Source organism: Prenolepis imparis, unplaced genomic scaffold (assembly GCF_030444845.1).
Source record: "Prenolepis imparis isolate NDT839.2.m4 unplaced genomic scaffold, iyPreImpa1.0 SCAF_6, whole genome shotgun sequence".
NCBI lineage: Eukaryota > Metazoa > Arthropoda > Insecta > Hymenoptera > Formicidae > Prenolepis > Prenolepis imparis.
In genome coordinates this window covers 12,633,101-12,645,064 of record NW_028141164.1, presented here as the reverse complement: position 1 = coordinate 12,645,064, position 11,964 = coordinate 12,633,101, and the positions used below count along the sequence as shown (strand labels likewise).

The window sequence follows — 11,964 nt, the reverse complement described above, 5'->3', positions numbered from 1 at the left end:
CGGCTCCGCGCGCGACCACGTGACCACGTGACCACGTGGAGCGAATGACAGATGGCTCCGCGCGCGACCACGTGACCACGTGACAAGTATGACGTAAGACGTCGCGCGGGATGGCAACAATAGGGAACCCGATAGGTGAGTCTCCGTATTGTAAGTAGGTGCCAAAACACTGCCAGAGAATCGTGTATTTTTGTCTAACAATTAAAATATTCTTCTAATTGTATAAATTATTGTATAAATTCTACAATATTAATATTACGATATATGCAGGATTTTTTATAAAAAAAAAAAATTGTGCGATATAAAGAGGATATATTTTGGAACCGAACGGAGAGGGGATTGTCAGGATGATCGAGCACAACTTTCCACCCTTGAAAAACGATCGTGTCCTAAGGGCGGCCCGAGGAGAACCGGTCGACAGGGTCCCGGTTTGGGTCATGAGGCAGGCCGGGAGGTATCTTCCGGAGTTTCAGGAAGTCCGGGCCCAGCACGACTTCTTCGCCGTTTGTCAAACCCCGGAACTGGCCTGCCAGGTGACCCTGCAACCTATAGAGCGTTTCGATCTGGACGCCAGTATAATATTCTCGGATATTCTGGTGATCCCTCAGGCGATGGGCTTGAAAGTCGAGATGGTAGCGGGGATAGTAAGTGAAAAATCTCCTCAAATTATGTTTGAAAAGCAACAAGTATAAGTAACGTAACATTGTATTCACTTCTATTTGTTCTCTATAAAATGAAAAGTGTCTGTTAGGGTCCGGTCTTGCCTCAACCCTTAGCGGATCCTGCTGATCTGGCGAGACTGGCTCGACCAAATGTAGAGGAGGCCCTCAAATATGTCGGAGAGGCTATAACATTGACTCGGCACAAGTTAGATGGAAGAGTGCCGTTGATAGGCTTCACTGGAGCACCTGCAAGTACTTTCATATCTAGAAAAATATACAAAATTATTATTAAAAGAATTATTTTGCTGTAGAGGATGTACACGTTGTGGATTTTCACAGTATCGTACAACTTGTATATTAATTTTTATTTTTAGTGGACTTTGATGGGTTACATGATTCAAGGGGGAGGTAGTTCCACGATGGCCAAAGCAAGGTCTTGGTTGTACAAGTATCCAGAGGACTCTCATAAAGTGTTACAGATGATTACAGATGTTATTGTGGATTATTTAGTAATGCAAGTAAAGGCTGGTGCTCAGGTATATATATTCAAAAGTATAATTTGATAAACATTTAAAGGATTCTTTTGTAAAAAGAGAATTCTTTTGTAAAAAGAGAATTCTTTTGTGATACATACAATAACATATTTATATATGTAGCATATACAATAAAAATATAAATTAAAAGAATAACATTATATATTGTTTTTTTCAAGTTACTTCAAGTATTCGAAAGCAACGGGGACTATTTGGATGACGCATTGTTCACAACTTATTCTTTTAAATATCTGAAACAAATAAGCGAACGTGTACGAAAGCAATTGAAGGAAGCAAATATTCCGGAAGTGCCTATGGTATTTATTACATAATTATTCTGTACATATTTATTACATGATTATTCTGTACAAATTGCCTTTGCATAGATGTAAAATAAACTTTGAACCCGTTTTTATAGATCGCTTTCCCGAAAGGTGCGACTATGAATTCTTTAAAAATTCTCGCTAAGGATAAAAGTTACGAAGTTATAGGCCTTGATTGGACTGTAAATCCTGTTGAAGTCAGGAAACAGCTCGGACCTGATGTTACATTGCAAGGTAACATGGATCCTTGCGCAATGTATTCTTCTCAGGTATGTTGGATATTTTCTTTAAGATTAACAAAAATTGTACCGATTAGTGATAATTCATGATACAAAGATATTTATAAGAATATATGAAATATATTCATAATTAATTTTAGGATCAAATTGTTGATCGTGCACACAAAATGGTGTCAAATTTTGGTAAAACTCGATATATTGCTAATTTGGGTCATGGTATTTTACCAGATACTCCCATTCCATCCATGGAAGCTTTTATCAAAGGTGTACATTCTGCATAAGTATAATATATCTTTTATAATACAGATTTTTTACATGCATTATGCATTTGTATAAGTCGTTACAATTATTGCGTTATTAAATAACGTTGCATCGTTTTTTTACATATTAACTGGGATCTTATAATATTTCTAATGTCAAAAATATTTTTTGAATATTATTTTTCAATAAAGGGAAGTCTTGGCTCGTTCGTTCCATTACGTGTTTCAAATAACCGTGAAGAATCTGTTCGTTTTGGAATTCTTCGCTTATTGCTGCTTCGCTCTTAAAAAGCATCTTGTATCTACCGCTTTTAATGTCTTGAAGCATTTTAGCTTTTCGTTGTTTGAAAACTAACGCTTGCAAATTCTGCAAAAGTAACAGAAAATTTGTCTAATTATAATAATGTTTTTCTAAACACAAATATAGTAATTTCAAATTCATAAAATTAAAGAAAATAATTCACAATAACATACGTGATATTTAAAAGCTTCTATTTGCATTATCTTTTGATCCACATTTGGGATAACGTCTTCTATCATTTTTACTGCTGTTTGCAATTCGTTACATTTGTCCAGCGTATCTTTTATTTGACATTCTCGCTCGAATATTTTATTTTCAACTTTCTTTGTTTCCTGTAATAGATATCAGAAAAAATATCAAGAAGAAACGATTTATTTCACTTGTCAGTCAATTTTGACGCAAGTTGATTACCTTTGCGATTTGTTTTATCTTCAATTTCTGATCGGCGAGGCGTTTGCAGAAGATAACTTTCTGATTGTGTTGTCCTTTTGGATCTTTCTTGAACTTGCTCATAACTTTGTCCAATATAATGTCTCTCCGCGCGACGCAAAACTCCATATCGTGGATCAATTTTTCCTGTATCCTGCGCAAATGTGACAGACGCATTTCCATTTTGTGAATTTCGCTCTTCATCAGGGCGATATCCCCGCCATTAGTTCGTTCATCTTTCATCTTCTTCGTCGTTTCTTGCATCAACTGCACCTGAAAATGTAAAATAAATTAAATGATGATATTAAGCTTGTTTGCTTCAAGTAAATTAAATATTATAAATTGACATAATTGTGGCAAATGTTTTTCTTCTGCTCTATCGTGTGATTATATATTATAATATATATGTATGTATATAATTATAATTATATTTATATATATATAATTTATATTATAATATAATTATATGTTTAAAATTGTACTTTTTTCTCCCACGATAAACTTTCTTGTTGCACAGCATCTAGATTGTCCTTCAAAAGCGCCTTTTCTTCATATAATTGCTTTAAATCACTCTGCATCTTTATTAGATTTAATTCTGCATCCTCGAGAGACTGTACACCCTCGTTCTTCATAATAGAATTTTTGTCCTCCAGCTCCTCTTTCAGTCCTTTTTGTATAACTAATTGCGCATTCATCTGCACCAATCTTTGTTGCAATAGATTTAACACTCTCTGCATATTCGAGTCTTCCTTATCGAGCATTTCCAGGGTATGCTCCAGTTTCAAATTCTTTTGATCCATAATCATAATTTCTTTATTAAGAAGATTGAGTTCCTGCAGCTGTAGATCCCTTTGTTGGCTCAACGTGATCATGTGTCCCTCTTGTCGGATCCAGAATTGCTGTGACTTTTTATTATCCTGCTGTATTTCTTCTATATTTTTTTCCAGAGTCATTATTTTCATGTCGAGCGGATTCACTTCTTCGCCGCCAGTGTGTGATAATATCTGTAAAAAAAAGATTATTATTAAAAGTAAAGAGAGTTTAACATTTTCATATTTTTCTAAATATTTAAATATTTTTAAATATAAGAATTTAGTAATTTTATCTTTAATTATCATAATATATTTAATATTACCTCCTCAATGGTTTTATTCAAGGTGGCAATTTTTATTTGTTTCCTCTCGATTGTCGCATCGTGTTTCTTGATTTCTTTCTGAATCTCATCTGTTTCTTTCCCTTTCGCGTCGTTACTTTGCGAAAGTTCCTCTAATTCCACCTTTTCATGAGATATGTAAGCATTGAGCTGTTCCAATTCCAATAATTTTTTGCCGTACGAATTTTCTGTCTCCATCAATGACAATTCTTGTTCTTGTATTCTCTCTTTAGAATCCACTAATAATTTATTCAAGTATCGCGCCGCTTTATCATGCGCAACTTTTTCCTCCAGCTTGCTATATATTGTATTTTCCAACTCGTTTTGCTTGTTCAAAAATTTGGCAAATTCTTTATCGATTTCTTCTTCTTCGTGCAGCAAATATTGCCATTCCTAAAATGTGAAATTTTCGTTAACTGGATAATAATATATAATCGCATTTAAAATATATATTATATAATATATTATATAAATATATTATATAATATATTAATATTAATACATTATTTATATTATTATATTATTTGTTATTTTATTATTTATATTATTAATATTAATATTAATATATATTTTAATATTAATATATATTAATTATAATTATTGTATTTTTAATAATATAATTATTATATTTCTATATATTAATATGATAATTCGTAATAAATATGCAAAAAACTAAATTTAACGTACATTATTAATCAAGTCGAATTCATGTTGTTCGTGCTCACTGAATTTTGCCATTTTTACTAATTCAGATTGCAAATTATTAAGTTTGTCATTTTCCACTTCCATCAGCTTTGAATTAATCTGTATATTGTCTCTTATTCGTACATGCAACGAGGTCAAATTCTCGTTATTCTCCGCTTCCTTCTGCGTCTCTTTCTTCAATTTCTCTATCTCTGTATGCAATGTGGTGAAGGAGTCGCATATTTTTCTGAAAAGATATATTAAACCCCTTTTGAATCTTCCCTCATTTAACGAGAATAGAACCCAAGTAGCAAGCGTACGTCATTTTGACGCCAGTGACGTCATTAGACGGCAAAATGACGGTCATTTTAACGTTTAATGACTTCAGTTTGCTACTTGGGAAGTTTCGCGATTATCTCTTTATTTAAATATATTATATATAAATGTGATTTGATCATGATACTATCTCATCCGTTATCAAATCCACTCATTCAAAGATCCCTTAAATATTTACGTACTCGCGCTCCGCGTTTAATTGCTCGTAAACCTTATTCCGCTTAGTGATATTAAGTACGACGGAATTCCAGGCGTTGCACAAATTCATGTGTTGCTTATGCAAGGCTTCCAGGTCGGCGTTGACGTCGGCGATCATCTGATTGATCTCGATCCTCTCCTTATTCTTCAACTGCAACTGCGCATCCAAATTGGCTATCTCGTTCTTGATCTTCCAGATCTCCTCCATCAATCGAAATATTATAAAGTCCTTCTGTTGCTTCCGCGCAATTAGATCTCGTTGAACCGTCTTGTCCTTCTTAGACACTTGTCTAGAGACAGCCAAGTCGCTCTCGAGTTCCTTCTGCCACTCCGTAAATTGCGTTTGCAAAATCGCAAGCTGCTCCAATTCCTGCCCGAGATTCTTCTCCTTCGTTTTTTCGTCCAGCAATTTTGCATGGGTTACTTTACGTACGTCTCTTGCTTCCCTTACTTGAGTATCTTTTTGCTCACGCAATAAAATTATATTCGTTATCATGCTTTGATACTTCTCTATTGTCATTTGCTGCTGTGCTGTTTCTTGCTGGGAGTTATACAATCGTAAGCTCTCTGCTTCGTGTTCTTTTTCTATAGATTTTATTTTAGCATCCTGCGAAATATTTGCAGCTAATTATTCAATGAATAAGTATGTATAATATATATAATTATATATTATTAATTAATATTTATATTTTAATATTAATATATTTATATTATTTAATTATATTGACAATTATATATAAATAAATATATATATATATATATATGTGTGTATTTATATTATATATATAATATATAATAATTATATGATATATATAATATATATTATATATAATGATATATAATAATAATATATGTTTGCACGTTTTATTTATTTTTATTAAAATTTTTTCTAAATTTGTGTGTGGAAAAGAGAGTAAAAAATTCTTACAAGATCTAATATCTCGCTGCTCAACTTATTGTCAATACGGACAAGATGTTCTTGCAGAGCATTCTGGAATTTCTTCATCAAAGAGTCATCTGGATCTAGAACGTTTGACACATTCAAAGATGACTTTGAGTTGTCTATCCATAATTTTTTTCTGAATTTAGTCCCTGATCGTTCTATGCTGTCAGCTTTAAATTCATTATCGAGAGATACAGCGTTGCTTTCGATTGATGGATCCATCGTGGAATTTTATCTGTATCGCACAATATTTTATAAAAAAGAAAAAAACTTTTTTCTGAAAAAACATACACAGAAACTACTCGCTTTCAACACCGGTCTGCATGCTAAACTGTTGTTGATTCAAATCAGATTCGTAACTAAGCAAGTATCATGACATCATCATGAAATTATTACTATACGTAATCAATATATAAGTTTATTTTTTATTAATTTTTTAAAATTTATTTAAATTTATTTTAACAGATCATCGAGTTGATTTAACTTTAATGAAAAATATTATATTACATGTAGTTAAATATAATTAAGTATATCTCTGATATATCCCCGAGTTTGTTCCTAAATAATAATGAAAAATATATATATAATTAAATATATATACATATGTATATGTACAGATATTATTTTTAATAAAATATTTAATTATAATATATTTTTAATAATATTAAATATTATTTTTAATCACATTTAATATATTTATAATATATTTTTAATAATAATATTTATAATATATTTTTAATAAAAAAATCGATCATACACACATATATGTATATAAAATAAATTTTCTATATTATATAATATTTTGTTGACAATTATATTAATAAAATTATTTCTATTTTATCGACAGTTGATAATTAAAATTCCCTTCTGATTAACAATATTATCGACTGTTGTTTATACTGACCGTCAATATAATCTAAAATTCATAAACGTGTTACGATGACAGTTGTGTCCGGAACGTCCGGAACGAGGCACGATAGAGTCGCGCATATACGAGAGAAACGAGACGCGGTTATGTCTGAATGAAAATAATACACAGGGAGAGTAGAAAGTTCGCGAAGAGAATGCATTTCGTATCGGTGGTGTTCCTTATTGTTTGAAGTATATTATTAGGGAGAGAGCGATGCAGATGCAGAACGTCATCCCCGATGGGGATTTGGAGCAGAGCGGCTGCTCGGACCAGAAGAGGACCATCAGGTTTTGCGCTGCTGACAAGTCGAAAAATCATGTGTCATCCAACAATAAACAACGGGTGGAAAATGTTGATCCGCCGCGCTACAGGTCGCAATTATCAGGCGGGCCAGATACGAGGAAAAAACCAAGTATATATATATATACACATATATATATATGTGCATGATTGTCGGAATTTGCTTCGCAGGATATCTGCAGAAAAAACTAGCATGATAAATTATGTATTATGAAATGTAAATACGATAGATTAGTCATCTGTACAGATACGTCATCGAATTTTGCAAGATTTATCCGCAAAAATGTGAAACAAGAGTTCTCATGCATGACAGATGATTTTAATTTAAGATATGTCGCGTTACGTTATCTATCCAATTATTATGTTATTTATTTATTATTTATTATTTATTTTTAATAAATGGTTAATAATTATATTAGGAATACGCTAGGAATTATACATAAGTTTCACGTTTGACGGATGATTTTGATATAAGATATGTCGCATTACATCATCTATCCAATTATTATATTAGGAATTTGTTTATTATTAACTTTTAATAAATTATTATTAATTAATCATGTTAGAAATATGCTGGGAATTTATTATATAGAACTACTTTTATTATAAATATGGAATTTCTACAAATAATGCTTTACTTTTGTGTATAGCTTGATTGAATTAAATACATTTTTAATATTTCAGAAGTGTCGTTCATGCAATTTTTAAGGACAGAATTAACAAGGGATTATCAGCTGGAACACGATGAGGAGAAATTCTCTGCCAGAAGGGAGAAGATTTATTCATTTATAAAAATTCCTAGAGAGGTGGAGAACTTTATGGCATATGGTTTTCTTCAGGTATAACGATATTACATTTCGCCATTGCAAGAATAAAATGATAAAATTATATTTTTAGCATAATTTATATTCCATTACTTTATATTACTATTTTTATTGTTACAGTGTGCGGATTCCTTTCTCTTCGTGTATACATTTTTACCGTTAAGAATTGCAATGGCTCTATGGGCAGTGATTACGAGACCCTTACAACATTGCTTAAGGTATTTGAAGGAATCGATGAATTATATCACTAAGAATTTAACGTTAAGAATTTAAAATATAATTAAATTTAATTTAGAATTTAAAATATAATTCAAATATAATTTAATATATATTTGTTTATTCAAAAATTTTCACTTAATCCCATTTCACAGGGGCAAGGACGAAAGAGTTCGTGCGCAAGATACAAAGATGTATTTAAGCCCAGCTGAGGTGTGCGATTTATTGAAAGGGATCGTTGTGGTAGGTTGCTGGGCAGCCACCTGGAAAGTGGACACCTCCATGATGTATCATCTGGTTAAGAGTCAGTCGGTCATAAAGTTATACATATTTTATAATATGCTGGAGGTAGGAGATCGTCTTTTCAGTGCTTTCGGCCAGGACGCTATAGACGCTCTACTTTGGACAGCCACAGAACCGCGTTCGCGTTCCACTCGTACGCAACATTTGGGTACATTACCACATCTTTTGTTCGCCTTCATTTATGTGTGTATCCTTTACATACAATTACATAATTTTATATATATATGTATATTTTATATATATTATTTTATATATAAATATATTATTTTATATATAAATATATAATTATATAATATATATATATTATATATGTATATAATTATATTAATAATCAATTTGATCCGCAATAATGATTTTTAAGTCGTTTAAGAACAAGATGCATATGTATGTACCTTGACTGCATTCTCATAAAGTATTTCATAGCATATTGGTATTATTCCAAGCAACGACATTAAATGTAGCGATCAACAGCAGTAACAAAGCCCTTCTGACAATTATGATGTCCAACAATGTAAGTACATCACGAAAAGTGTGAAGCAGTTTTTTCTAGTATCCAACAATAAAATATAGCAAATTTAAATAAATAAATAAAATATAGTATATACAAAGTATAAAGGAATCTAAAAATATGTGAAATTTTTCAGTTTGTAGAACTGAAGGGTTCTGTGTTCAAGAAGTTTGACAAGAACAACTTGTTCCAATTATCTTGCGCTGATGTCAGGGAAAGATTTCACCTAACTATGCTGCTCCTTGCAGTGACTCTACAAACAATGAAGGAATACGCATGGCACAGCGATCGTTTCGCCGTGTTACTGCCAGATTGTGTGATGCTGTTGCTCGCAGAAGTTCTTGTTGACTGGGTTTGTATAAATTATATTATTATAATTAATAAATCGAAAATATATATAGACTCTTACGTATCTAAATTATCATATGATACAAATTTAAGCATGAAGAGAACTAATAAGAGAACCAGATATAGATATTAGGTACAACAAAATTCCTTTAGACTTATTTTGAATGTTCTGGGCCTTCCTTTAGAACATCTTAAGCACATCAATTAGTAATTTTTTTTAGCTCTTTTCAATATCTTAATTTGTATTTATATTATTATATTATATCGAGCAATATCGGATAGGATTTAGCCTGTATTGGTAATCGAACTTGATTATTCTTACGGTTAAATTGTTCAAGTCTTAATATGTACTTTAATAAGGAATTTTACGCACATTATTAATCGAGACTCCTTTGTCTGTTTATATACGTTATAATATCGCTATAATTAGGCCTGAAATATCTGCAAGCTGTATTTGATCATATGAATCATTCCTGCCTACGCTAATCTCACATTGTATGTCTGCGAAGGTGAAACACGCGTTCATTACGCGTTTCAACGAGTTGCCTTCAACCGTCTACAGGGATTATACCGTGAGTTTGGCCTATGATATGACGCAGACACGTCGGGAGACAGCGGTCTCGGATCCCTCGGATTTAGTCGCGCGGCGAATGGGCTTTATACCTCTTCCCCTGGGAGTCGCCATGGCTCGTGTTCTGTGTACAACCCTCACGCCATCCGCGAGACCCGCTAACATCATACTTCTACTGCTGGCGTATCTTATACTGATGGCTCTTCGTATACTAAATAGTTTAATCATTCTCGGTAAAGCGTGCGACATAATATCGCACACGCAGACCGAAAAAAATAACGTAAGCTCGAAATCTCCGTCGCATAAACGTGCTAACAGTGCTGACATGAAGAATCCAAATCTTGGAACGGCTATCTTGTCAAACAGCGCCGTCAGCTTGAACAACGTCTGTTTAGACGAGGTATTTCTAAATACGGAAGAGACGCATAAAATTGAGAAACTTCAGTGCAACGCTGACGAGTTCACAGGTGCCGCGAAAACGACCGTGTTAAGGACAGGAAGCGAACCCCTTCTTCCACAATGACAAGTCTTTAGCGGGATTAAAGTGCGATGGTTCTTTTTTTTTTATTTATGAATTGTACATATTTTCCGTTGTACATATATACACATGCACAGATACTATATGAATTTTTTGCAGTAATATTTATATAATGTACCTATGTAAGGATAATAAATTTTTGGTTATTGTTTATTCGCAGGTTTAATTGCCAGGGATATGCAGTTTTACGTGCAAATTTATGTGGAATATGTTTTAAATTGTTTCTTCATAACTACATATATCACACGGAGTGTTTCATCTAGCAAAGCAAGCAAGTATTTCTGTTTAAATTCTTTAATTATTTTGAATTGGAATTTTTTCTGAAGGATATTGAAAGCAAATATCTTTTATAAATATTTTATATATTTTTAAGAATAATGTTCAACTACTCTTTAAATTAAAAAAAACTTGGTAATACAAAATTTTATATATATAAAACTGTATATAATTATATAACTAATTTAATAACAGTTATATAATTATGAGCCGGTTGTTCCAACTTCTTGATAAGTTTTACCCGACAGGTAGCATATCTTCGTCTCTTTTTTAGAACTTATCTGAAAAGAGACGAAAATATGCTACCTGTCGGGTAAAACTTACCAAGAAGTTGGAACAATCGACCCTATGTAAATTATATAATTATATATAACTGTATGTTTATTCAATTTGTATGTGTATTCAATTTTGCTTTGGACCTTGTGCATTATGCATTATTACAATTTGATGACTAATGATTGGCTGTATCAAAGTTCTCTATCCATAAAGTTTATTTGAGAATGACGAAATTTTTTATAGCATTGCTTTAAAGAATTTTTAATTACATATATTTAGATAATATATATAAAGTTAATAATATTATAAACCGAAATAAGATAAAAAATCTGCAAAAGTTGATGACCAATAACGTTAATTTTAACGATAAAAATTTGTGCAATTTTTTTCATTGATATTATAAATTGATTTTCTTTCATAAGCAATATTTTTTATTTTTTAAGAAATTTGCTATATAAATAGTTGTTAAAGAAGACAAAATAATATATCTTTTTCAAGAACAAACACTATTAAATATTTGAGAAAGTTCAGAATTATGAATAATATTTATTTTCAAATAATAGCAGTTTTTTTCATTAAAAATAAATCAAAATCTTATTTAAAATGTTTAAATGCAACACATACATATTTATATAGCTGTGTAATATTAGTTGTTGCTAAGATAAAATTTAATAATTATCTTTTATATAAAAATAATAATATATTAATAACATTAATTTTATCGGAATAAATAATTTTGTACAATTACTTATTTTATTGGTAGATATAAATTTAAACAATATATTTTTATTTTTTAAGAAACTTGTGATATAAAAATTGTTAAAGAAAGCAAA

At 31.3% G+C, this 11,964-nt stretch overlaps 3 protein-coding genes across 4 annotated transcripts; 2 read left to right on the top strand and 1 right to left on the bottom strand.

Moving 5' to 3' along the window:
• The first annotated feature begins 110 nt into the window (after positions 1–110).
• Urod (uroporphyrinogen decarboxylase) lies at positions 111–2,186 on the top strand. Of its 2 annotated transcripts, XM_083040018.1 has the most exons (7): positions 111–135; positions 271–644; positions 752–910; positions 1,037–1,198; positions 1,375–1,512; positions 1,614–1,787; positions 1,898–2,186. In XM_083040018.1, exons 2-7 carry the CDS (start codon positions 348–350, stop codon positions 2,036–2,038), a joined length of 1,071 nt encoding a protein of 356 aa, XP_082896144.1. In that variant the 5' UTR covers positions 111–135; positions 271–347; the 3' UTR covers positions 2,039–2,186. The 2 variants fall into 2 exon arrangements, with proteins under 2 accessions (XP_082896144.1, XP_082896143.1); XM_083040017.1 differs by lacking the exon at positions 111–135 and having other exon boundaries at positions 157–644.
• On the bottom strand, positions 2,157–6,304 carry L(2)41ab (lethal (2) 41Ab; the record flags this gene model as incomplete). The annotated part of the gene is given in 8 exon segments (XM_083040019.1): positions 2,157–2,384; positions 2,492–2,650; positions 2,730–3,020; positions 3,230–3,751; positions 3,883–4,293; positions 4,588–4,831; positions 5,103–5,725; positions 6,047–6,304. Coding segments are annotated over 8 exon segments (2,736 nt in total), but the record flags the coding sequence as incomplete, so codon positions are not given.
• A 684-nt stretch (positions 6,305–6,988) lies between these two features.
• LOC145937244 (protein TAPT1 homolog) lies at positions 6,989–10,732 on the top strand. The gene is made up of 7 exons (XM_083040181.1): positions 6,989–7,383; positions 7,956–8,110; positions 8,216–8,313; positions 8,467–8,801; positions 9,028–9,125; positions 9,259–9,474; positions 9,980–10,732. Exons 1-7 carry the CDS (start codon positions 7,185–7,187, stop codon positions 10,562–10,564), a joined length of 1,686 nt encoding a protein of 561 aa, XP_082896307.1. The 5' UTR covers positions 6,989–7,184; the 3' UTR covers positions 10,565–10,732.
• The last annotated feature ends 1,232 nt before the right edge of the window (positions 10,733–11,964 follow it).